Source organism: Pseudopodoces humilis, chromosome 26 (genome assembly GCF_049639895.1).
Source record: "Pseudopodoces humilis isolate 2021_Gansu_Grassland_sample_001 chromosome 26, ASM4963989v1, whole genome shotgun sequence".
Lineage (NCBI taxonomy): Eukaryota > Metazoa > Chordata > Aves > Passeriformes > Paridae > Pseudopodoces > Pseudopodoces humilis.
In genome coordinates, this window is record NC_142225.1 from 4,903,262 (window position 1) to 4,929,060 (window position 25,799).

The following is a 25,799-nucleotide window of genomic DNA, read 5'->3' on the forward strand; positions in this document are numbered from 1 at the left end:
GTGGGTTTGGGATCGGTACCAAGCCAAGGAGCTGCTGTTTTGGGATTGGTACCTGAGCCAAGGAGCTGCTGGTTTTGGGTTGCTACCCCGGGGACAAGGAGGTGCTGGGGTCGTTACCCACTGAGAATTGTGGCTTTGAGGTTTTGTTCCTTCAAATGCCACCACAAAGGGGGTGGACAGCCACGGCTGCCCAGGAAGGGCTGAAGTCTCCAAGATTTCCTCTGTCAGGCAGATCCTGGAGAGGGAATCCCAAGGGATTGATGCTGCTGCATGGATTCAGCACCTGGGCTTGTTCCTTGTGCTTCCCAGTGACTGGGAAAAAATAGGGGTAGGTTGGGAGCTGGGATATTTGGGATTTAGGGCCCGGCTAGCTCATATATATCCTGAAATAAGGGAATTTTGGAGACCAGGCACTGGTTTTGTGCAGGGAATAGTTTCAAAGACAATTCAAGATCATCTCCTGAGGGAAGTTGGAATGGCCAGGAGAGGTTTCCTGTGGGGAATTACAATTTCTGGGATTCCAGACCAGCACAGCAGGGGAGGCAAGGGCTGGGAAATAAACTCAGGGACGAGCAGCAGCCGGCACTGCCTCTCCAGAAACCCCAAACCAACCAACAACACAACAACCTCTCCCTAAACCGGCACCAAACCCAGAGATCCCTGCTCTGCTTCCAGCCCAGGACGGAGCCGTACAACGCTAAGAAACACCGAGGAGGAGGTTTGGGATCTTAGAGGATTCTGCCAACTCCAGGTTCAGGAATCCCATCTTCCAATTCCCATCAATTTCATTTTCCTCTCTGTTTTCTACCTCTTTCCGTCGCCCACAGCTCAACATTCCCAAAGGTCGCCAAACCCCACGGCCGTCGGCGCACGGAGAGGGAACCCCTCGGGAACCACCTCCAATCAACCACAACCACCATGTTTTCCCCTCCCGTTTTTCCAGCTGGAACCATGGAATTAAATCCAAGGAAAGGGCGGGAGCTGGCAGGATCTCTAAGGGCAGCGCCACCCCGTAGAGTCCCCACGCGATCTGATGCTTACTGGTGATATACTTAACCACAAAGTCAGTTCCTGCCGAGAAATTGTGGCTCCAGGTGATGTTTGCCCAGTTACTGTTTGCCATGGCTCTGATGTCCCATATGGACGATCCATTGGCGGCTGGGGGACAGGTTAGAACACGAGTTAGTGCTTAGTGGGGTTAGGCCCGGCTCAGAGCTCAAAGCTGGCGGAAATCTCAAAAAAATCCCAGGCAGAAACACTAAAAAACTTCACAAAAATCTTAGAAAACCTCAAAAAAAACCACCAAAACATTAAAAACCCCTTAAAAAAACCTTATAAGACCTCATAAAAAGCACATGACTATCATGAAAACCTCATCAAAACCTTACAAACACCTTACAAACGTATCTCAAAATCCTTACAAAAACCTCACAAATCCTTACAAAGTCCTTAAAAAAGACCTTATAAAAACATTGTAAAACCTCATAAAAACACAGAAGCAACCTAAAAACTTTATAAAAACCTTAAAAAAAACCCCAAACTTACAAAAGCCTCACAAAACCCTTACAAATTCCTGACAAAAAACTTAAAGAAGCCTTAAAAAACTTTCTAAAACTTTACGAAATCTTCACGAAATCCTCACAAAAACCCCACAAAATCCTCACAAAATCCTCACAAACACTTTACAAAATCATGACAAAAACCTGGAGCGAACACTTTGGTCTCAGCCTGAGGCTGGATCGATTCTTTCCAAGATTCCCAACACATTTTGGGAATTTTGGCGGTGTTTCAATCCAACGGCACTCGGCCCATCCTGGAATTCTTCCGGGGCACATCCCTGAGGATCTGGGCCAGCGGGGAAACCTTATCCTGGAATTCCTGCATGGATGAGCACGGATCCAGTGCCGGGAGTGGCGGGGAATTGTCACTTCGCTGTGGCCCCGGTGGGACAATGGGGTCACTCGTGTGTGAGGCTGAAGTTAAGGGATCTCGACGTGTCTTGGGATGAATCCCATTCCTACACAAGTGGGAGCCAATCCCGCCCTTTAGTGGGGTTTTAAGGGACAGCAGGGAAGTGACACCTTGGGGTTTTATTATCATTTTTCCTTGAGGAGTTTCAATGTTTTGATGCCACAAAATCTGGGACTGACCGTCACAATCCCTTGGAAAAAGCCAGTTTTGGGGTTTTTAGGGCACTGCAAGGACCTGGCACTGTGGGGTGCACTGAAATCCTTTAAATCCCAACCTGGGCTGGGTGGGGACACCGGAGGCTCCTCGTTCCCTTTCCCTGCTCTGTGCCTCATGCTTAATTCCCTATTTCTAATTAACATTTTTCCATGGATTAATGACTGCTGTCGGGGTGATCTTGCTTTGTCACCAGCCCTGGGGTGTCGGGTGGGGGCAGATTCCCCCTGCAGAGAGTTTTGGTGGCTTTAAAGCATTTTCAATTGATTTTATGCAAAAAATATAGAGAAATGGCTTTGAACTCAGACATGGAATCATCCCAGACTGGTTTGAGCAGGAAAGGACCCAAAAACTCATCTCATTCCCCACCCAAATCCACATTTTCCACTATCCCAGGCTGCTCCAAACCCTATCCAAGTTTTTAATCCTGATTTCATTCCCTTTTTTCTCTATTTAATTTTGAACAATCCTAATTATTTATAAGCCATAAATTCCGTTATCCTGGTGTTTCAAACCCGGATAAATCCTTCCAGATTTATCCCTCAAACACATCCAGGAGGGAAGATTTCCCTGCCAGAGCCGAGTTTGATTCTCTTGGTGGTACGAGAAGTTTCTCCTGACCTGGGGAACGCCCGGCACAGGGATCGTGCTGGAGCTCCCACCCTTCCCCAGCATTCCCGGGGGCTCCGGCAGCGCAGGGAGCAGCAGGATAAACGCAAGGAGCGGATAAATCCTGACAGGTCTCCTTGCTAACAGCTGAGGTGCTAAATCCGAGCTGACATCTCCTGCAGGAGCACCAGAGCCCGTTTTTAACAGCTCTAAACACCAGAGAACATTTTGAGGGGAATTTGTCCGGTTTTCCATCTCTTCCCAAACCGCATCCGACATCACCACACCCCCAGCAGGGCTGGGTTACTCCCCGGTGGCACAGAACCCTCCAGATTCCCACTTGTACACCCAGATTCCCATCCTGGAGCATGGGACGGCTCCGATTTCCCCTGATATCCCAAAGAATCGAGGTGGGGAAGGGTCCCAGTAGGGTTAGAGAGGGGTTAGAGGAAAAGGAAAGCTCAGTACCCAACTCGTGCCTGGTGGTGGCTGCCGGAGCCCTCTCGGCAGCGGCGCTGGTGCTGGCGGCGGTGCTGGCGGCGGTGCTGACGGTGGTTGTGGTTGTGGTGGTGGTGGTTGTGGTGTCGGTGGTGGTTGGGGTGGTTGTAGGACTGGTTGTAGGGCTGGTTGTAGGGCTGATTGTAGGGCTGATTGTAGGACTGGTTTCAGGACTGGTTTCAGGACTGGTTTCAGGACTGGTTTCCTCCACTGCGGTTGGAGGTGGCCCAGTTGCCTCTGGGAGAGGGAAACACCGGCTTTGTACCTGAGGTGGCGTCCCCCGGGCACTGCCGTCCCCAGAGCGGCACAGCACGGAGCAAATCCCATGGGAATACACGGCTGGACCCCGTTTCCTGCCCCTGGCCCCATGCAGGGATGGCCTGGGCTGATCCCAGGGACTGGAGCAAATCCCACTGGGAACATCCCTTTTCCTGCACCTGGCCCTGTGCAGGAATGGCCTGGATTGGTCCCAGGAGCTGGGAGAGGCGCAGGAACAAATCCCACTGGGAATGCCAGGCTGAGCCCCTTTTCCCACCCCTATCCCCATGCAAGGGCACCCTGAGCCCATCCCAGGGGCTGGGAGAGGTGCAGGAGCAAACCCCATCGGGAACACACGGCTGAAGCCCTTTTTCCTGTCCCTGTCCCCATTCGGGGATGACCTGGGTTGATCCCAGGAGCTGGGAGAGGCGCAGGAGCAAATCCCACTGGGAATGCCAGGCTGAGCCCCTTTTCCCACCCCTGTCCCCCTGAGCCCATCCCAGGGGCTGGGAGAGGTGCTGGGGCTGCTCCTGCTCCCCCAGTTCGATCCCAATCCCAACGAGCTGCTTGTCCTCTGCCTTTTCCCTGCCCACCACTCCTCTGGGATAAACCAGCACGGAGAGCCTGGAAAAACGCAGCTGAGGGGAGGCGCAGGTTTGTCCTCATCCCATTGTCCCACCGCATCCCAGGAAATGGGATTTAGCTCGAGGAAAAAGCTCTAATCCCATTTGTCGGGCGAGCCGCAATTCCATTAATCCAGCTGCCCCTGGACCACACATCCAGCGGTTTTGGAGCTGCCAGATCAGCCTGCAACTTCCCAGCTTTTTCCTTTTTTTCAAAGGAGCAGCTTTGAGGGGGTTTAACTCGGGGCGGGGGGAGGGATGGGGCTGGGGCAGCGCCGCCCCTCTCCATTTCCATTTCAGTGAGGGGTTGGAGCACCTGGAGCTGTCCAGGAGGATAATTGGGAACGATTTGTTCGTGAATTGTCTCACTTGGGCTGTGATGCCAAGGAAAAGCGGGAATGCGCTCCAAGGAAAGGCGGAAATGTGTCCTTTAACGCACCCCGAGTGCGGTGAGGGTCCCACAGGGAGGGAGGGGGGCGCTGGCTGGAGCTGGAACCTTCCAGCAGAAAACGCAGCCGGAATTCTGCTCCAAATACCAAAGGTGACTCCGAGGGGACTCACCCCGGGACGCTCAGGTTAAATTACATTATTCCTGCGGGTCACGGGATTCCAAATCCCTCTGATGGGCGAAGGAAGGCAGATTTTATAAACATTGTGCCCAGACCACACCAGCTCTAGGGAAGCACTTTAAAACCAGTCCTAGGACCAAGCCAGGCTTTCCTTTCCCACCCCGCCCATGCCCAAGGAGATCCAAGTGCTGAAACTCAGCACCCAAAGGCAGAGAGGGGCAGGAGCTCGCTCAGTCCGTCTGAGATCCAAAATTAGAGTTGGAGCACAACTGAAAGCACCAGCCCAGGTCAGGGGTGCGCCCAGAGCACCCCAAGGTACTCAAAAATTCCAGCCCAGCCCCAAGAGCACTCCCAGCTCCTCAAAGTGCCCCCAAGAGCAGCCACAGTTCCCCCAAAACTCCAATCGCAGCCCCAGATGTGTCCCCAGAGCAGCCTCAGTCACCCCAAAACTCCAGGCCAGCCTCAGGGATACCCCCAGAGCACTCCTGGCTCCTCAAAAGTGCCCCAGGAGCAGCCACAGTTACCCCAAAGCCTCATCCATACCCAGAGGTGCCCCCAGCTCCTGAAAAGCACCAGCCCAGCCACCGAGAGCAGGCACAGTCACCCCAAAACCCCAGCCCAGCCACTGAGAGCAGCCACAATCACCCCAAAAACCCCAGCCCAGCCCCAAGGGCAGCCACAATCACCCCAAAACCCCTCTCGGTCCTGTCCGCGCTGACCCCACACATCCCGATCTCATGCACCCCGACCCGCAGCCCGTCCCTGCCCCAGCCCGGGGGTCCAGCCCGGGTAGGGGGAGGTGACAGGGAGGGGACACATCCAAAGGCTCGGCTTTGCCCTCGCGTCTCCGTGGGGAGCCAACAACAACAAAAAAAAGGGATTTTTCTTTACGTTTTGCCCTTCTGGGTTTGTTCCTCAAGGACTTTTCGGGGTCCCGAGGGCGCTAAAAGCTTTTCCTGCGCTGGGATTTGTCCCCATCCATCCCCGCCGATTGCTGGCGGCTTTTTGGGGTTAAGAGATTGGTGTCGCCGGGTTAATGTCCCCATTAACGGGATGGAGCCGCGCCGGAGGCGGGGAGCAGTGAGCAGCTAATGCAGGCTCGGCATTCCCATGGGAATTCCCGGCTCCCCTCGGAGGAAAACGAGACCTCAAAAGGCACAAAGTGACTTTGGGGAAGGCGGGAGCCGGCGGAAAACCTGGCACGGCTTTCCAGCTTCCATCGGGGCTCTCCCAGAGCCTCCCAGGAGCGGCAGAAATTCGGCTTTAATTCTCTTGCAGAGTTCAGACGGGAAGAGATTATCCGGGATAAATCCCAGCCTCGCTATTCCTGGTGCGGGATCTCTGAGCATCCCTCACGCACCCAAATCCTCCGGGATTCTGCCCCGCCTGGAGCAGCGGGATGAGCTGCCAGCCATTCCAGGCGGGATTTGTCCTCCCTGCCCCACTTCCCCGGCTGTGGGGGAAGCGATCCCCGGGAGCGGAGCCGTCACTTCCCATCAGGATAACTCGGGCTGGCTCCCGAGCGGGATCCAGGAGGGGATGGCGGGGATGGAAATCATCCTGGCAGGAGCAGGGCCAGGTGAAGAGTGGGATGGGGTGAGCTGGAAAACTCGGGGAGGGGAGGGTGGGAATGCGGCTCCCAGGGAGAGGGAGGGCTGGGATTTGATCCTGAACAGCCCCGGGATGCGAAACTGCGGCCTCGTTTGGGTTTCAGTCCGAAATGGGGGCGGGAGGAGAGCTCAGCTGGGAGATTTGGGGTGGGGGAGATCAGGGGCGTTCGCTGGGCTGTGAAATCCATCCCCTAATGAGGGATGGTGGGGATCGCAGGGATCGCAGGGATCCCAGGGATCCGATATCCCCTGAAGAGAAGGGATTTGGGGATCAAAAGGATCACAGGGATCAAGTGGAATTTCAGGGATCCCAGGGATCCGATATCCCCTGAAGAGAAGGGATTGCAGGGATCACACGGATCTCAGGGATCTGATATCCCCCGAAGAAAAGGGATCTTGGGGATCAGAGGGATCTCAGGGATCAAAAGGATCTCAGGGATCTCAGGTGTCCCAGGGATCAAGCAGAATTTCAGTGATTTCAGGGATCTGATATCCCCTGAAGAAAAGGGATCTTAGGGATCAGAGGGATCTCAGGAATCTCAGGGATCAAATGGAATTTCAGAGATCTCAAGGATCCAATGTCCTCTGGAAAAAAAAGGGATCTCAGGGATCCCAGAGTCCATTCCCAGGGTCCCTCTCGCTGCCACCAGGAGTGACAAAGGTCCCAGAGGGAGTTAGAAGAACCAGGCTGGCATTCCCAGACCTTTGGAAAGCCTGGAAATCCCACCCATCCTCCTAAAAACGGCTGCGATGCTCCAGCCGCGCCATTCCCGAGCTTTGGGGAGGAGCTGGAGTTGTTTTCCTGCATTCCCAGGGCTTGGACAGAAAGTTTGGGTACAGGACGGAACACCTGGAATTTGTGGGATGGGGTGAAAATCCCCCTTTTCCGAAAGAGAGCAGCCACTTCCCCCATCCCAGGGTGGGAAAACACCTGGGAATTGCTCCAAGCGGGAAGAAATCACCCGGGAAATTCGGACTAAAACCACCAGCAGCAATTCAATTTTATCCGGGCCCATCTTCCTGGAAAGAGCCAAACGAGCACTCAGTTCTTTAATTGCCTCCCTTTCAAGACTTTTTCCATCTCCAAGATCCATTATTCGCTCTCAGAGAAGGATGGGGGCAAGATGATGGATTGAGGATGCACCAATTAATAATTTCACTAATGAGAGATGCTGAGCTTTTCGCTGCCTCCCCAGCCAGGAGCGGAGCAGTAAAAAAAGAGTCCAAACCTTCCACAAAAACCTGTTTGAAGCTCAGATTAGGGGGGGGAAAAATCCCAAACAGAGAGAGAATCCTAAAAGGAAAAACGGGAATTTTTTTAAGGGAAGCTCTAAGGAAAATTCACAAATCCTGCTGGGATAATTAAGTGAAAAGTGGTTTTTTGGTTTTTTTTTTTTTCAAAATCCAGGGAACAATCCCAGTCTCTGATGCTTTTTAATTATTTAAAGGTGCTTTTAATGTGTTGTTGGGCTGTGGCAACAGCTTTCCCTGGGGTGTGTCTACAAAATAATGAGGCTTGGAAAAATTGGGATGAATTTTTCATGATTTTTGATGATTGGGCCGAGGATATTGGCAGAGATTTAGTTTTAATTCTCTCGGTTTTTACCAACAGAATGAAATTTGGGATCCTTGGCCGTGAAGTGCTGAAAATCCGATGTGGAAAGAGAAGAAATCGGAGAAGAGAAGGGGATGCTGGAGCAGAAGGAGAGGGCTCAGCAATTCCTTCTGTTTCTGAAATGAAAAATGGGATTTTTCTCCTCAAAATTATGGACAGAGAAAAGTCAGGATTTTCCCTCCGAGTCTAATCCTGATTTCTTTGTGGTCCCTGATGAAGTTTTTTCTATAAGGATGGAAAATAAAAAAATCTGGTTTTGGATTTTTTTCCTGGCCAGAGTATAAATAAAAACTCTTTTTTAGTCTTCTCTTTTTCCCAAATCTCCTCTCCTGTTGTCCAAAGCCTGACTTAGGGAAGGTGAAGCCTCTCCTGAGGGAAAATCCCTGCACTTCACTTCAATTCCATCACCTGCTCCGGTTCCTCCCGGCCCTGACCCCGCCTGTGTCAGGTTTCCCCTGGAAAAGGAACCTTTTCATTCCCTGTCAGCTCCAGACGTGGAAAAGAGAATTTTCCTGTGATTCAGGACAAATTCCATAAAAACCTGCCCAATCTGGGTCAGCCGGCAGAGATGGGAAAGGTCAGGGAGCATTTCCTTGGGTTTGTTGGGAAGAGGAACATCCTCTGGAGCCTGAGGAGGCCTGAGGAGAAATGAGATCTGGCTCTGGGATGGGGCTGGGATGGGAGAGGGATTTTTCCGTGCCCTGAGTCTTCTCCTGGAGCCTGGAATGGGGAGGAAGATGAGGCAGCAATTCCCGACCTCCAGCTCCGCTTCCCGACTCTCAGCCCTTTCCAAAGTGTTATTTCTCCTTTTGGAAAGGGGAAAATGGAGGGGTGGGCTCTGGATTATTGGAGGATTATCCCCGAAATCACAAATAATTCCAGTGGGGCAAGAAATTAAGCTGGGAATGATTCAGCGCTGGGAGGATGAAAAGGTCAGGCTGATTCCAGAGTTCAGGAAGACCCTCTGGAAGCAGAAAAAGAACTTGAGGTGATCCTGATCCATGAAGAAAATTGGGATTCTGGTGGATGAGCCAAACCCTGGATGGAGAAGGAGCTGGAGGAGAGGGTGGTCTCAATCCTGAGGATTTTTATGTGCATTTTCAGGGATTTTATGTTCATTTCCAGGGATTTCATGTTAATTCTCAGTGTTTTTATGTGCATTTCCAGGATTTTTAAGTGCATTTTCAGGTCCCTACCACCTAAACCTGACCAATCTGTTCCTCTTCATTTTTATCTTTCTTTGGGAAGGTGGAGGAAGAGAAAAAGACAGGAAGGAGAAAGATTGGAACTTCTTTAGGAAAGCGGGGGAAAAAGCAAAATAACATCAGGAAGAGACATCGCTGCAACAAAATCCAAGGAAAAGGAACATCCACGAGGCAGGAAAGTGAATCCTGCACTTGGATCCCTCGGGAAAACCTTCCCTGGGAAGCTGTTCCTGCTTGGAATGTGCAGAGACAAAGCAGGACCTGTTGAGAGCCCTCAGTGTGGAGATTCAGGAGCTGCTGCTGCTCCCAAAAAGCTTTTTTTTTGGGATGAGTCTGGGGCTGGCTGCACCCCCTGATCGGCCATTCCCGCATTCCCGAGCTGGGAAAAGGCTCTCGCGCTGCTCGGAATGTGGGAAATGCGTGTTAGATGTAGGAAAACCAGAATTTTCCAAGTCTGTGAGAAGCGGGAATCCTTCCCTGGGTGACCTGGAATTGTGTTGGGGCGATGCAGGGCGGCGCTGGGATAACCGGGATCGGGTTTTCCATGGAAGCGGCAGGAGGAGGAGGAGGAGCTGTCCCTGGTGCTGGAAAAGGTCTCTCCCTGCTCCCACGTTTTGGGAATAGCGAGGAGGGCAAAGCCAGCAGAAGGCTCCATGCAGAACATGCACAGCTCGAATTCCCGCTCAACCCTTCCAATGGACACCGGGAATGGGAGGAATCTCCTGGATCGAAGCCCTGGGAGAGCTACGGGGAATCCCCAAAAAAATCCCAAATCTCCAGCCGCGATCCCACAGGTGCTGGAAGGGCCCCACAGAGCCAGAAATGTTTTGCGGGGTAGGGAAGGCGAGGGTTAAAAAGGGAGAGGGGTTTGTGCAGAGCTGGGATTAAAAATCCTCTGTGAGAGGGGGAAAAGCTCTTTAATAGGGAAAAAATTCTTTAAAAGGGAAAACTCCCTCCTTAATAGGGAAAAAACCCCTCTAAAATAGGGGGGGAAAGTCTTCTTTAATAGGGGGAAACCCCTCTTTAATAGGGGAAAAACCCCATTTCTTTTATGAGGGAAAAATGTCTTTAATAGAGGGAAACAAAGTCTTTAATAGGGAAAAATCCTCTTTCATTTGGGAAAAAAAGTCGCCTCTCAATTGGGGAAAAAGCCCCCTCTAAAATAGGAGAAAAAACCCTCACTAAGAGAAGAAAAAGCCCTGTTTAATCGGGGTAAAAATAATTTATTAGGGAAAAAAGCCTCTATAATAGGGGAAACCCCACTTTAATAGGGAAAAAACCCTCTTTAATATTGAAAAAAAACCCTTTAATAGGCAAAATCCCCCCTCTTCAGTATGGGAAAACAACCCCTCTAAAATAGGGGGAAAACCCTCTTTAATGGGGAAAATTTCTATAATAGGGGGAAATATCCTTGCTAAAATAGGGGGAAAAAACTGTTAAAATAGGAAAAATAACCCTCTTTAACAGGGAAAAAATCCATTTTAATATTGAAAAGAATGTTTAATAGGAAAAAAAAAAAATCTGTTTGTCAGGGGAAAACCCTCTTTAATGGGGGAAAAAAAAATCCCTTTTTAATAGGGAAAATAAACCCTTTTTAACAGGGAAAAAACGCCTTTTTAAAAGGGAAAAAAAACCCCACCTCTTTAATAGGGAAAGGAACCCTCTTTAATAGGGAAAAAAACCATCTTTAACAGGAAAAAAACACATTTTAATAGGAACTCGACTCTCCTTTGGGCTCGCCCAGCCCGTGGCCACCGTGGTTTGGTTTTCATAAGATTTTGAGAGGCTTTTAAGCCTGGCTTAGAGACCTTTTAATCTTCGCCTGCCCCGCTGTGGAACCGCCCTGGTCCCCTTTGTGCCTGTAATGATTGAAGTGCCCAATTGGCGTGGCCATTGGAAGGGTTTTAATGAACTTTTCGGCTTAATTGGCAGCTTAATTGGCAAGCTCCGTTGCCCCCATGCCGGTTACCTCTGGGTACGGTACCTGGGCTTGGTGTGGCTTCGGAGGCAGCACCAGGGATAGAGAGAGAGAGAGGGAAAAACAGGAAAACGGAGAGAAAGAGGAAAGAGAAAAACACAGGAATTTATCAAACAACCCCAACGCGCCGCCAGGACACTCGGAGTCATCGGAGAGCGGAGAGGGAGGGGAGAAATGTGATTAAATCCAACCTGGGACAGCCTCTGGAATCCAGGAATCCGGGTTAAACCAGGAATCAGGGATAAACCACACCAGAGTCTGGGATAAACCACACCTGGATCCAGATTAAGCACCCAAGAGGAGCCAGGGGTGGCACTGAGGTGACAGCGGTGGCATCGAGGTGACAATGGTGCCGTCAAACCGAGGACTTAAGTGGGTGTTTAGGTCTAATCCCAACAAAAACCGGTTTTGACACCAAATTTCACCCGGGTTTTTCCTTGCTCGTCCCACCTGATTTAAACTCTGCATGGTGAGCAGAAAACCTCCTCGGAGCACGTTAATGGGTTGAATTTCCTTAATCTGCTTCTTTTCCTTAAATTCCAGCCTCGTCTTCCCCTCAGCTTGGCAGGAAGTCACATCAAAGCGAGCAAAACTCACCTATTTCCTCTTGCACCCCCTGTTCAGAGGGCAAGTTCCTGCTACATGTGAGTAAATTACATAAATTTGATAATTTTTTGATTTTTGATGGCCAAACTTCATCTTTTTGGTGGCACCCAGTGCCACATCCTCACCCCAAACCCCGCAGGGAGGATTCCTTATCTTGTCCAGCAGGTTTGGGCACCACCTGATATTTCCAATACATAAAACTGATCCAAATCGATTAAAATTTCTACACCACGACTGTTATCTCGCTATTATCAGCCTCCAAAATTTGGGTGTGAACCAGCTAAAAATATTCCATTTTCAACTTCAATCCAATCCCTGAGTTCTCAAAATTCCTTTTAAAGCAATTCCAGGCCTCTCTTATGTTTTCCTTGGCTGTTTTTTCTCCCCCACATCCAATAAATTTTGCTGGATCCCACCCCAGGGGTGTCAGGAATGGTTTTATTCCCACTGGATCCGGGCAGGAATCGCTTTCCCCACTCAGAGCCATTAGCTGGGATGAGGGAAGGAGAGAAAACCCATTAAATTCCAGCTCTAACCCAATCCCAGCTCTGGCAGCCGAGCTTAAGAAGGGGAGAGAGCCGCCCTTGGTTCCCTCGGGGCTCCAGAACTTCCACTTAAATTTGATGGATGTTCCACAACGGGAGTTTTATCTGATTATTGGGGCCAAGATTGGGGCTCTGGAGGCTTTTAGGGTCGGGTGATGCCCATGGGGTGGCAGGGAGGTGGCACCAGGAGTTTTATCTGATTATGGGGTTGAAATTAGGGGTCTGGAAGCTTTTAGGGTCAGGTGACACCTGTGGGGTGACAGGGAGGTGGCACCAGGAGTTTTATCTGATTATGGGGCTGAAATTGGGGCTCTGGAAGCTTTTAGGGTCGGGTGATGTCCATGGGGTGACAGGGAGGTGGCACCGAGGTCCCTACATCCAAAAATCCCTCAAAGCTGCCTCTGTTGAGCTCACACAGAAACAGAGGGACAAATCAGAGCTTCATCCTTGGCGCAAAGAGAGCACGATCCCAAAATCATGGATTGGATCGGGTTGGAAAGGACCTGAAATCTCATCCAGTCCCACCCAGGGACACTTCCACCATCCCAGGTGGCTCCAAGCTGACCTTGGACACTTCCAGGGATGCAGCAGCATCCACAACCTCTCTGTGCCCGTGCTTCCAAACCCTCCAAGGGAGGAATTCCTTCCGGAATCCCATCTCACTCTGCCCTCTCTTGGCATAAAACATAAATTCAGCAAATATCCTCCTGCTCCAGGGCACACGAGGAATGCCCCACCCTGGGGGACAGCCAGGGGCTTCCCTGGAGCACAGGAGAGCCCCCCGGTCACCTCAGCTGGGTTTTTATTGCCACCTTTGGCCACCTCCACCTCAGTGGCCGTTGCACTCCTGGTTTTTTGGATTCCCTGGTTCCATTTTTGGGCTGTTCCCTGGCCCCTCACGATGCCATTTTCGGATTTGCCACAGCCTGCCACGATGCCACTTTTGGGGGTTGCCACATCCTGTCACAATGCCATTTTTGGGCTGTTCCATGGTGTGCCACCATGCCATTTTTTGGGTTTGACACATCCTGTCCCACTCCATCCCCTCGGCAGAGCCGGGTGCTGCTCTTACCTTCATCCAGCAGCGCAGGCGACTCCTCCGCCAGGGCCTCTCCCTCTCCCACCTGGGTGCGGGCGCGGAGCACGAAGCGATAGCGGGAGATGGGGTCTGACCTCTGCAGGGTGAACCTCGTCTGGTTGGGGGACAGGTTCTCCACCACTGTCTGGCCCTTCCTGGTCCCGTTAACTGCAGAGGGAAGGCAAGGCAGGCTGGGCCAGGAATTCCTGGGGTGTCCAGCTCATCCCTAACCCCCTGGAGGGTCTGTGAGGTCACTGGGGGGCCACTGCGAGGCTCAGAGCTCTGCTGCTCTTGAACGCGTCTGGGTTGGGGCACTTGGTGACACCCTGGCTTGGGGACCTGCTGGGGGGGAACCTTTGGATGCTTTCTACTGCCCCATGCCCTGGGGTATCACTTCCTAAATCTTGAGTTTGGATGAGCACAAAAACTACTCTGGCTGCACCCAAAATCTTCCCAAATCCAAGATCCAGCTGATTTTCCCTCCAAAGCTGAGTCTGAGGAGCTGCTGAGCACCCACCACCCCTCCCCTCCCTCCCACAGATGTCCAGAACCCTCCCCAACACCAGTTTTCCCACTGTGGAAGTCTCCAGTTCCTCACGGATCTCCCTGCCCTGGCAAAAAGCGGGAAGGGAAGGATTTCCTGATTTATCACCGGGAAGAAGACGTGGGACGTACAGGGCTGGTATCGGAGGGTGTATCCCGTGATGATCCCGTTGGGATGCTCGGGGTGATCCCACTCCAGGTTGATGAGTTCCAGGTTGGGCTGTCGGATCCGCAGGTACCTGGGGGAGCTGGGCACTTGGAGGGGAGCGGGGAGGAGAGGGGAGGGAGGAGAAAACACACACGGGGTAACGAACCTCGCACTGCTGCACCCACCACGGGCTGGGCCACGCCCTGGAGACCCCGAAATTCCTGCACAGAAACACCCGGAATGGATCGCACCAGGATTTATCCCAAAAACCCTGAGCCAGGTGGGGTTTTCAGCAGGGAGGAAAAGCAGAGCATCTCTGGCGTGATCCAAATCCCGTGGGATCCTCCAGAGAGGCCACAGAAGCTGGAATGCAGCTCCAGCTCCATCTCTCCTGTTGGACCCAAACTTCCTGGCCTTCCTTACACACCCTGCCCATCCCAATGTTTTCATCCCCAAAATTTCTCCCTTAGAAACACAAAATATCCCAAAAACTTCTCTTAACTTCAGCCCTACTTCTGTTGGACCCAAATTTCCTGACCTTCCTTACACCCAGCTCCCATCCCAAGGTTTTCATCCCAAAGATTCCTCTCTTTGAACCCCTAAAAGTGGCTTCTCTTATCCCAAAAAATCACTGGGAAATGGAATTCCAGAGATCTCCCCCCAAGGAGTTGCTGCCCACTGCTCCTCGCCCTAAGGAATGTTTGGGATTATCGCTGCTTTGACTACTGAAGGAAGGAAAGAATTATCCAGCCTGGAGTTAAATTATTCTCCTGATTTCCTCCTAATTGCACTGTCTTAATTGGGGGAAGAGAGATGGGAGAGCTCAGGGATTTATTTTTAGTTGTTCAGGATATCCTTCAGCCTCCACAATGTCAGTTTGAGTCGATAAAAGGGCTCAGTGGTGTAGGAAAAATTAAAATCCACATTTTCCCAATGATAAGAGTGAAATCCAGTGTAATTATTAATTAGCGCTACCCACATGTCCTTATCACCCCAAATGTCCAAAGCCAGCATAAATCCCCCAGAAATAGAGTCACAATGCCCCTGCCTGCAAAACCTACAGGAATTGAACCCTCTCCTCTGAAACAACCTCAATTATCCACAGAAAATCTTTTAAAATGGGGATTTTTCCAAGGAATTGTGAAGGAACAGGCAGCGCTGAAAGACATTGGGGTGGGATGGGGAGGAAGAGAAAAGTGGAGACCCCAAAATATTTTGAGACAAGACTTTCAAATCCTTTCCTGCATTTTTGTGACCTTCTGTGCCTGAGTTCCCTCCTGCGCTGTAGGAAAAGTCACTTCCAGCTGTTGGAATTGCGGCTCCAACTCGGAATTATCGGCGTGTCTATAAATAGCTCCTGTGCCAGCGACAAAATTAAACCCTTGAGTTCATCCTTGACACAAGAACGAGGTGCTCTTGCCTTAAAAGCCTGGAGGAGGAATTGGTGATTCCTGAAGGTCCTGGGAAGGTTTTCCTGCCCTTTCCGGGATGGATCCAAGAGCTGCCACGTCCCCAAACCGTGGCTCAGGGACATTTAGAGCTCAGGCAGCAAATCAAGGGCACGGAGCTGTGCTTAGGAAAGGGTTTTGCAAATATTTCTCTTGTTCAGCCCAAAAATCCTCTTGGCTGAGATGTCCAGAGCACCTGACAGGGATTTTTGGGAATGCTGAAGGGGTCAGGAGCCAAATCCAGCTGTGCCTTCAGCGGCGTCACCGACAGCGACAGCACCCAGGTTGACGCTCAGCTAAAATCCCTCCTCAGCCGCGGCTCAGCTCCCTTGGATCTGCTCCACCCAAACCTCTCCCAGTGGGAAAAAATTCCCAGTGGGAACATACCTCCTTCAGGGGTGGGGAATTCCTTCAGTTCGCTGCGGGGCCCGTCCCCTCGGCCGTTGGTGACCACCATCTCCAGCTTGTAGTTGCTGTAGGGGAACAGCCGGGACACGGTGCCCCGGTTGCGGTCTCCAGGAAAACTCACAAACTGCCGTTTTCTGGAGACCCAAAGGTTCTTCAGCAAGCTGCTCTCTCTCCAGAAATAGGCCTTCAAGAAACAGGCAGGCCAGGTGAAGCTTTTTCCCGTTTAATCACGGGTTTTTTTGGGTTTTTAGATGTTAAAAAGCAGAATTTTGCCTTTAAGGGCGGCTCGAGGTTGTGGAAGTTTTTAGAGGAATTAGTGAAGCTCCTTGAGGAAAATCAGGGGTGTTACCTGAGGAAGAGGCTGAGCAGGGAGTTAAGAGCTTCTCAAAATACAGAATAAAACCACTGGGCTCAGACTAGAACTGTTCCTAATTCCCAAGGATTAAAATCCGAGTGATTCTCCTTTTCCACTCGGAGCAGTGGCGGACAAGGAAAAGTGGGGCACACCCAGGCACAAATAAAAGCCAGAATTTGGGAAATCTCCCATTTGAGCTCCTGAGTGTGAATCCTATTTCATTCAGAAGCAAGAATCCATTCAGAAAATCTCCCAGAATCAGGAAAAGTAGAGCCAGCAGATGATCGGCTTGGGAATGTTGGGATTCTTTGCCGGACATGAGGTTTTGGGAATGTTTTAATGCCTGGGGAAGGGCCCTGCTCAGGGTTTGGCTTGGTTTGAACGGCTCCATCCTCTGTGCATCAGCAGCAAGTATTAAATATTAGATATAAATCCAGAAAGACAGATAAATATGAAATATAAACCTGGAAAGACCCGGAAAAACAGGGAACCACGCTGGTTTAGCGCCCAGTTAGTCCTGACTGCGGGTTTAAGTTTTGCAGGGGTTGTTGATCAGTAAAAAATGCTGTCAGTATTTTGGGGATGACACAAAACCTGACCTGGCTGGAGTCACTCTCTCAGAGCCCCTTTGCTTGGTGGTCAGGACCATCCCAATCCCTCCCAGTGTTCGTGGGACATCCCAAATCCTGCAGCCAAGCCCAGAGGAAGCAACAGGAGATGTCCCCAACCTCACTCCAACACCCCAAAGAGCAAATCCTTGGTGTTGCCCCAAACCCAACGGCTCCTGGCGAGCAGAGGAAGTTTTCTGTCATCCCCACATCCAGCAGCTCCATCCCTGGGAGCCAGCTGGGAATTTTGGGAGGTTTAGCTGTGTTAACGGTCAGTGCTGGGCGGGGATTTGGGATTGGGGAATTTGGGATTTGCTCACTCGGTACTCCTTGAGCTGTCCCTGGATGGTGTCCAGGTGCACCCGGGTCCAGGTCAGAGCTATGGCAGTGCTGTTTAAGACTCTGATCCTGACATCCGTGGGCGCAGCCTTGGGATCTGGGTGGGCAGGGATAAAGCGGAGTGGCTGTTAAGAGCCTGGAATGACCCTGGAGCTCGGACAGCTGGACAGCTGGACACCCTCTGCTGTGCTTTTCCCAAATCCCGTGAGCAGCAGCCCCACAATGTGTCCACCCTCTTCCGTGGAAAGAAAAGAAAATGTGATTTCGCTCCTCCAGCCATCAGGAGAACATTCCTGATCCAGCTAAAAGCGGAAATTCTTGCTGCAGGGAAGGGTCTGGCTCACCTCCCTGTCCAGGTGAGGGATCCCAGCACATCCAACCCTTTCCTGCCTCACCTGTCCAAAAGCTGGACCTCAAAGTTCCGAAAAAAAACTCATTTCCATATTTTTAATTGGAATTTGATCAGTTTGCTTTTGATCCAGTTTTAGGTAAATGACTTCTCCTCCTTTCTACAGCTTCTGCTCTGTGGAGAGAACTGGAGCGAAGCAGCTCAGATCTGACAATTTTTGGGACAGTTTTTGTGGATTTGGGGGATTTTTAACCCGTCCCACCCCTCAGAGGCAGGAGGAACCTTGATCTCCCTGCTTTGCCTCCATACAACACACACACTTGGAAGCTCATCCAGATCCTCTCACAGCCCTGGTGGCCATGGGCAGGAGCATCTCCCACAGCCCTGGTGGCCAAGGACAGGGACACCTCCCACAGCCCTGGTGGCCATGGATGGCGACAACTTCCACAGCTCTGGTGGCCATGGATGGTGACAACTTCCATAGCCCTGGTGGCCATGGACAGAGACACCTCCCACAGCCCTGGTGGCCATGGACAGGGACACCTTCCACTGCCCAGGATCTCCATTGCTTGTCCAAACTCAAAGTGGATTTTTGTCCCAAATCCTGCAGTGCCCCGCCCACATCCTGGGCGTACCTTGCCCTTGGATGGGATCATCCCCAAAACCCCACCTGCAGCTGAGGGAATACTCACAATCCTCCCCGGAGTATCCGATGTAGGTGTCAGGCTCCGGGGCTCTGCCAAAGTCGTTCTCAGCCTGCACCTTGATCTCGTAGGGGACGTAGATGGGGGTGTTCCACACCACGTGCCGCGCGCTCCGCACGGTCTCGTTGTACCAGCTCCCGCGGGGGTCCCGCCGCCGCCACCTCACGATGTACCTGAGGTTGGGCCCATAAGCCTGAGTTGCATTCAGAGGCTTCAGTGGAGCGAAACAGAGAAGGGGAAAGTGAGAAGGAGGGAAAAAAACCCCAAAAACGAACAATTGGATTTCTCCGCCAAGGAGATCCAGAGGTTCTGCTCAGCAGTGGGGTCTTATTCCAGGCTCCATCAGCAAATCCCAAAGGAAGGCAAGGTTTTGTCCCCAAGGAGAGTTCTTGTCCTTCAGAGAGGACAATTTTATTCACAAAATCCTGGATTTTATTCCTGGAATGATTTGGCTTGAAAGGGATTTAAATTCCAAGCTCCTTCCATGGGCAGGGACACTTCCACTAGCCCAGATTCCTTATCTACATATTATATAAAATAAATCAAAGATGTGCAAAATATAGAATTATATTCCATTATATCCTATATATAGAATTATATATTCCATTTATATTATATAAATATTCCATAATCTACAATCTCCGTATTCCAGTCTCTATTCCCGCTGCCATTCCAACCCTCCTCACAGCTCATCCCTGATTTGTGGCTGACACCTGCTGGTGCAGGGAGCAAAGCAGGAGCGGCTCCAGAAATCCCCTGAGCTGCTCAAGGATTTGGCTTCGGGGCATGCTCAGGAAGCAGAGTCTGGAATTCGGCATCTTTGGGTGTCACGTCTTTGACTTACTTGATTTTGAATTTTTGTTATGATTCTTTTTATCACAGCACTAAAAACGGCCTTTCCTGCACCTTCTGCTTTGTATTTCATGGAATCCTGGAATGGGTTGGGTTGGAGGGGGACCTGAAATCCCATTCCATTCCACCCCCATGAGCAGGGACACTTTCCATGATCCCAGGTTGCTTCAACCTGGCTTTGCACACTCCCAGGGATGGGGCAGCCATGGGTTTTCTGGGAATTCCATCCCAGCCCCTCCCCACCCTCCCAGGGAAGGATTTATTCCCAACATCCTGTCTATCCCTGACCTCTGGCACTCTGAACCCATTCCCCCTCATCCTGCAACTCCATCCCAAAAGGCATCCAAGAAGAACTCACGGTCCACGTTATTTCCATGTTGTTTTTTTGGGTCCCTGCCCCTTGAACTCCCGTTGGATTTACTTCGGGACCTGAAATTCACATTAAAAACCAAAGCAATGCATTTTTCAATGTCAAAAAAACAACCACTGAGCGGTTAAAACCCTGCAAGCCGAAAATCCTTCCAAGACCCAAGTTAATGGCCTGATTTTTCCAGAAGTTCCCATTCAGGTTAATGGGACACGAGACTCTCAGTCCTCTGGAAAACCAGGCCATTTATTTAGGAGGCTCTTTTTTGTTCCCTAAATGTCCTAAATCTTTGAAAGGAAACCATTGTGGAGGGAGCAGAGTTTTGTCACTTCGAGCCTGAAACGCGGCGGGCACCGTTGGGAGCCAACACTAGATGCCAGCAGATCCTCCAAAAAAATCTCCCCGGAATGGGTAAAGGAAGAAATGCAGCAGAGCTGCTGCGATTCCTGTGAATTCCTAGCCTGGAATTTTCCCAAATATTCTCCGACAAAGCAGACAAACTCAGGTCTTGGTTGTGGATTGGAGCTTGTTTGGCTCTTTTGTCACGGAATTTGGGTGGGAAAGGATCTTAAAATCACCCAAGTCCACCCCCTGCCTCAGGCAGGGACACCTTTCCCTATTCCAGGCTGCTCCAAGCTCCATCAAACCTGGCCTTGGACACTTCCAGGGATGGGGCAGCCACATTTTTTCTGGATAATCAGTTCCAGGACCTCACCACCCCCACAGCATCCACCAGCTTCAACAGCGGCCAATTATTAACAATATTTGCACTTGAATCTGATTTTCCTACAGATTTCCGAGCTTCCTGTAGTCTGAAAGGACTGGAAGAATTCCTTTAGGAATCTTCCCTTTAAGGAAAAGAATGAAAACCAGGTTTTTTTATAATAAACGAGTGACTTCTACATAAATCTGCTTCCCTGAAGGACATCACCCACAGGCTTGAGAACTCCACACAGAAAATTCCACCGCTGCCCTTGCCAGCCTATTCCTGGGATGGAGGGAAGAGCCTCCATGGAGAGTGGTGGACCCCAAGGACAAAAGGTCTGGGAAGAACTCACGTGCCCCGTTGGTCTGGTAGCGCTCGGAGGGCAGGCTGGGCACGCTGCTGCCCACGTCGTTGACGGCGATCACCCGGAACTGGTAATTCACGTACGGGGACAGGCTCAGCAGGGCCGTGTTGACGCTCCCGGGATACCTGGAGTGGTTGTGCCACACTCCCGGCTGGAAGCGGTCCTCCTCAAACTGGACAATGTAGTCTGGGAAGAGTGGGAAGGGGTGGGTGAAGGGTTTGGATGGGAAGGGATTTTCCGTCGCTGGGAAGAGGGAGGGGGACGGGGATTTTGGGGACAGGGGACAGACCTGTGATGGGGCTGTTGTTGTCATCGCCAGGGATCCACGTCAGCCGCACGCTCCTCTCGGCCAGATCCGACAGCTCCAAGTCCCGGGGCCGGTCAGGTCGTTCTGTTGGAATGGGATAAATGAGGCTGGAATTGTCCCAGGAGCAAGTCCCAGTTCCCATCACCTCTCCCAGCCCTGTGGGCAGGACATGCTCCAGGGCACAATCCACGTCCTGCAGCTCTTTAGCTCTTAGAACTCACCAGAGTGATTTTTAAAATACAAATGTGGTAATTTCTGACAGTGTCTTGCCTGGAAATCCTGCCTTTCCCAGGAAAAATCCTGCCTTTCCAGGAAAAATCCTGCCTTTCCCAAAAAAAAGTGATGGGGGAAGCACCAGGTGCTGGTTTAGGAGGATTTGTGACCTTACACAGAGAAATACAAATGAACAGCAGGGAAAGGACACAAAACCTCAGTGGAAACATAAATTTGATAGAAATTCCCTGGTTTTTTTTAATGTGGTCACAAGCACCAGCTCGTGCAATAACGGGAATGAATTCCAGGTAAAAATGAAGGGATTCCATGCAGGTTGTTGTTTTTGTTTCCCATCAGGATTTTCAAGTACAGTTCAAGCGATTGCTGCACTCAGGAACTGCCACCGTGGCACACAAAATGTGGCGGAACAGGAGCTTTCTACCCATGGATGGGTTTTCAAGGACAATTTGGACTGCGCTTGGAAAAATCAGCTCCATCGAGGACAACTTGGAGAGGATTTGGAGCTTCAGCTCCTTCAAGGACAACTTGGAACCATCATCCCCCAGTTTTTCCAGCTGCCCCCCTTTTCTCTTGGAATTGCTGGTGAGGGAAAACCAAAACCAAGGTGGAAAAATAAAAGGAAGGCGAGGAATTAGTGACGATTACCTTTGGGTAAATCTCTCAACCGATTAGCGGGGACGGCTGCAAGGTAAGACAGTGCTTGTTAACCGGGTTAGTTTAAGCTTGGGTGGCCAAAGGAGAACCTGGCAAACATAAAGTTCCAGATTTCAGCGGGAATTAATCCAGTTTGGGAAGCAGAGCAGGAATATCCTTCCCCCAGAGACCTCCATGCTTTACCCACACTTGTAGCTGACAGCAAAAGGGAAATATCAGCCTGATGTGGGGTTAATGAGCCATTAGGGGAAAGGAGGGGAAATAAATCAAGCCCAGGGGAATTATTTGGGATTTGGGATTCCTGTTCCAGCTGTGGAGGGGCACTGGCAGGTTGTGGCATTCCCGGGAATCTGAGGTGGCCAGGGGATGATAAATCCGTGCTTGCCAAGCAGAGCTTGCAGTGGCACAAAAGGGGAATGAAGTTTGTCCCTGCTGTGCTGCAGAGGGGACACACAGAGGGGACACAGGGCCAGGAGGAGCTGGCTCGGCCCCAGTCCCACTCAGCACCCCAACACCCCACTGAATTCACCCCCAAATTTAGGACTTTTCTCACGGATCTTCAACATCCACCTGGGGATACTTTGGGCTGTGTGCAGACATTCCTGTTTAATTTTTTGCCCTCAAATGCCAAGATTTTTTTGCACCATTTCGGTGCCATCATCTGAGACGAGGCAGCGAATCCTGCAAGAATGGAACCCCTGCTCTGCCAGCATCTCCCTGAGCATCCAGGGAACAATCCTGGAGCTCAGACCCCACTTCCAGCCCGATCTCCAGGTGGGGGTGTCCCGCTCAAAGCCAAGCACCCAGCTGTGGGGTCAGGAGGGCTTTACCCAGCACGGTGAGATAGGCCTTGGCCAAGTCCTTGTCCAGCTCCGTGCTGGCCACGCACGTGTAATCGCCCTGGTCCTTCTCAGTCACGCCGTAGATCGTCAGACCATCCTCCTCCTTCTTCATCCTTCAAGGAAACAGCATCCCAAAATTCTGCCCCAACGTATTTAGTTGAAGGCTGGATGTTCCCTGACAAAATCCAGCTGGGAAACCCAACCAGAGCAGGAGAACATCTCCGGTCTGGAGGTTTTATCAGCTAAGGATGTGCTGGGTTATTCTGGGAAAGCTCATTTCCTAAGGAATCATGCGCCCTGCGGTGTATCTGGGGAATAATCACATTTTTAGGACAACAGCCAACCCCGGGCTCGCGCCCTGGGATCAGATCTTGCCTCACAAGAAAGGGAGTCAGGTACGGAAAGGAAATTAAAGCTGTGCCAGCCACAGCAGAGAATTTTGGAGCGGCTCGTTATGAATTCCCAGGTTTTATGAAGATGTCCCAAGATATCCAGGAATAAAACCTGCAGCAAAGTCTGGATTTGCTGATAAATCAGCTGGAATTGCTGGAGGGAGTCAATGAGATTAAAAGTGTCAAAAAACATCAAATGTTGCTTAGGTGGGAACTCAATATTTATCCCTGGGGACTCCTGGAATGTTCTGCTAAAATATCCAACAATTCTGGGAGAGAAATCTGTGGAATTTTTGGGCACAGACCTGTTCCCCAGGTGCAGAGGGGCATCGTCCTTGAGCCAGGTGACCATGAGCCGGAGCGTGGGGTCGTGCTTGACGCGGCAGTGGAGCCGGGGCATGGTGCCCCTCTTGACCACCTGGTCCTCGGGGCCCCTCACGATCCTGGTGGGGTCTGGAGGGGGTCAAAAACAAAGGGTCATGTTCCACACCCCTCAGGACCCCTGATGGTCCTGGTGGGGTCAGCACGGGGTCAGGGGTTATGTCCCAAACTCCTCAGGACCCCTCATGGTCCTGGTGGGGTCAGCACGGGGTCAGGGGTTATGTCCCAAACTCCTCAGGACCCCTCATGGTCTTGGTGGGGTCTGCACGGGGTCAGGGGTTGTGTCCCAAACTCCTCAGGACCCCTCATGGTCTTGGTGGGGTCAGCATGGGGTCAGGGGTTGTGTCCCAAACTCCTCGGGACCCCTCATGGTCCTGGTGGGGTCTGCAGGAGGTCACAAAGGGTCATGTCCCAACACCCTGGATCCCTTGGAACAGGGACTCAGCGGAGAGCAGAGTTACTTGGGAAGGACAAGCACACTTGGGGTGTTTGTCCAGCTTTGAAGAAATAAATTAATTTTATGAATCATGAATTCGTGCTGAGCCTTTAAAAAAAAAATATATATATTTTTTTTTTAAGTCAGCAGCCAGATTTGCTGAGTGGGGTAAAAACAATTCCAAAAATGTTTCACTGTCCTCAGCTGACCCCGAGGAACACTTGGGGTCAGTGCTGGCGTTGCTGATGGAATCTCCCAGCCTGAGACCCAACCCAAGCCCTTCCACCACCCCCAGCCTCGCTTTTCCCAACATTAAAACGGAATCTCCACTGTTTTAAGGCTCCCAGCTCCGACCCGCTGGAAGATCAGATCAGCCACAACCAACCCCCTTCACCTCAAGGATTATTCCTGATGCAGCTTCCAGAAAATCCAAGACATTGACCTTAACTACTTCTGCTGCAACTTCCAGCAGATCCAAGATTTTGACCTCAACTATTTCTGCTGCGACTTCCAGCAGATCCAAGATTTTGGTGCCTCAGTGCCCCTACCTTTGACCTCCAGGCGGACCTGGGCCTCAGCTTTCCCCAGGATGTTGGTGGCCACACAGGTGTAGATTCCCTGGTCCTCCTTCCGAGCCATGAACATCTCCAAGCTCCCGTTCTCGTGGGCTTTGTAGTTGCCTCCGTCCAGCATGTTCCCCTGGCCGTTCTTAAACCTCCCAACACCACAAAGTGCTGTTGGAAGGGAAGGAAAAGCAGGAAACCCCCCCTTTCCCACCCCTCAGGATGGAGCAGGGTGGGATCTGGCTCTTACCAGCGTAGGGTGGGGATGGGAGACCCAAAAAAGGGACAATCCAGGCGGGTCCTGTTGTTCTGGATCACCTTGATCAGCTGGTTCCGGGGCCCCAGGATCCGGGGGGGAACATCTGCCAACAGCCAAAATTCCAGCCGTGGAGAAGGAGAAAAAGTGGATTCTGCTGCTCTTTTCCAGCCTTTTCCGTGTTTTTTTTGTTCACATTTCCTACTGGCACTTTCAAAACCCAGTAGAGCTTCTCCATTCCCGCTCACCTCCCCTTCCCTCTCCTTCCAGCCTGGTTTTGTGACTCATATCCCTGGATTTGCCCAGCCTTTGCCTGGTTTGAATCCATGGCAATGGATTCCTGCTCCAAAGCCTGTGTTCCTTTGTGCCTTCCCTCAGAGCAGCAAAGGGAAAAACTCATGGAAAACTTTTGCAGGGAAGAGAGAACTTGGAAGAACCAAGAGAGCAACTTTTACGCGGGAATGTGGTAATAGGATAAAGGGGAATGATTTGAAACTAAAATAGGAGAGTTTAGGTGGGGTATTGGGAAGAAATTCCTGGCTGGGATGGAATTCCCAGAGAAGCTGTGGCTGCCCCTGGATCCCTGGAAGTTTCTGAGGCCAGGTTGGAGCACCCTGGGATAGTGGAAGGTTCCATCCCCCACCCAAGGCAAGAGAGTGGAATTTTAGATGAATCCCAGAACCAACTGCCCGGAAAAAGGTTGGAAAAGATTTCCAGCAAGGTTGGAAAAGACCTTTAAGATCATCAAGTCCAACCTACGACCCAACACCACCTTGGCACTGAGTGCCACATCCACCCTTTCAAGGTGAGCTTTGAGCTGAGCTTTAAGGTCCTTTCCAATCCAACCCATCCTGGGAATTTGTGGAAATCCATGGAAATTTGAGGTTTGGATGCTCCCATTCCCGCAGACTCACCCAGCACGCTGACGAAGGCGTTGGCCAGCAGGTAGCCGTGCTCGTTGGAGGCGTTGCACTGGTACACGGCGCTGCTGCCGATCTGCGTGTCCCGGAACACGATGGTGTCCCCGGCCACCTCCCGGCTCGGGTTGGGGGGAGATGCTTCAAAGCAAGGACAACTCCTTCAACTCGATTCCGAATGGAAATCCACCCCATAACACCATGGAGCGTCTTCCCAGCTCGGCCCGGTTCAAGCCCGGTGATGGTGT

At 51.3% G+C, this 25,799-nt stretch overlaps 1 protein-coding gene across 16 annotated transcripts in view; it reads right to left on the minus strand.

The window, feature by feature from the left end:
• NFASC (neurofascin) overlaps positions 1-25,799 on the minus strand; it is a 68,614-nt gene that overhangs the window by 13,262 nt on the left and 29,553 nt on the right. For 6 of the 16 annotated variants that reach the window (XM_088066992.1, XM_088066988.1, XM_088066991.1 and 3 more), the window contains 17 exons: positions 25,549-25,692; positions 24,629-24,740; positions 24,364-24,530; positions 23,304-23,451; positions 22,595-22,719; positions 21,756-21,791; positions 20,859-20,960; positions 20,558-20,755; positions 19,491-19,561; positions 18,269-18,491; positions 17,209-17,324; positions 15,905-16,109; positions 14,054-14,176; positions 13,373-13,546; positions 11,156-11,170; positions 3,262-3,528; positions 1,042-1,158 (listed from right to left, as the gene is read on the minus strand). In XM_088066992.1, the coding sequence (XP_087923118.1) occupies positions 1,042-1,158; positions 3,262-3,528; positions 11,156-11,170; positions 13,373-13,546; positions 14,054-14,176; positions 15,905-16,109; positions 17,209-17,324; positions 18,269-18,491; positions 19,491-19,561; positions 20,558-20,755; positions 20,859-20,960; positions 21,756-21,791; positions 22,595-22,719; positions 23,304-23,451; positions 24,364-24,530; positions 24,629-24,740; positions 25,549-25,692 (2,343 nt within the window). The remainder of the gene's footprint in view (positions 1-1,041; positions 1,159-3,261; positions 3,529-11,155; positions 11,171-13,372; positions 13,547-14,053; positions 14,177-15,904; positions 16,110-17,208; positions 17,325-18,268; positions 18,492-19,490; positions 19,562-20,557; positions 20,756-20,858; positions 20,961-21,755; positions 21,792-22,594; positions 22,720-23,303; positions 23,452-24,363; positions 24,531-24,628; positions 24,741-25,548; positions 25,693-25,799) is intronic. The other 10 variants (XM_088066995.1, XM_088066994.1, XR_015774538.1 and 7 more) reach the window with 9 other exon arrangements.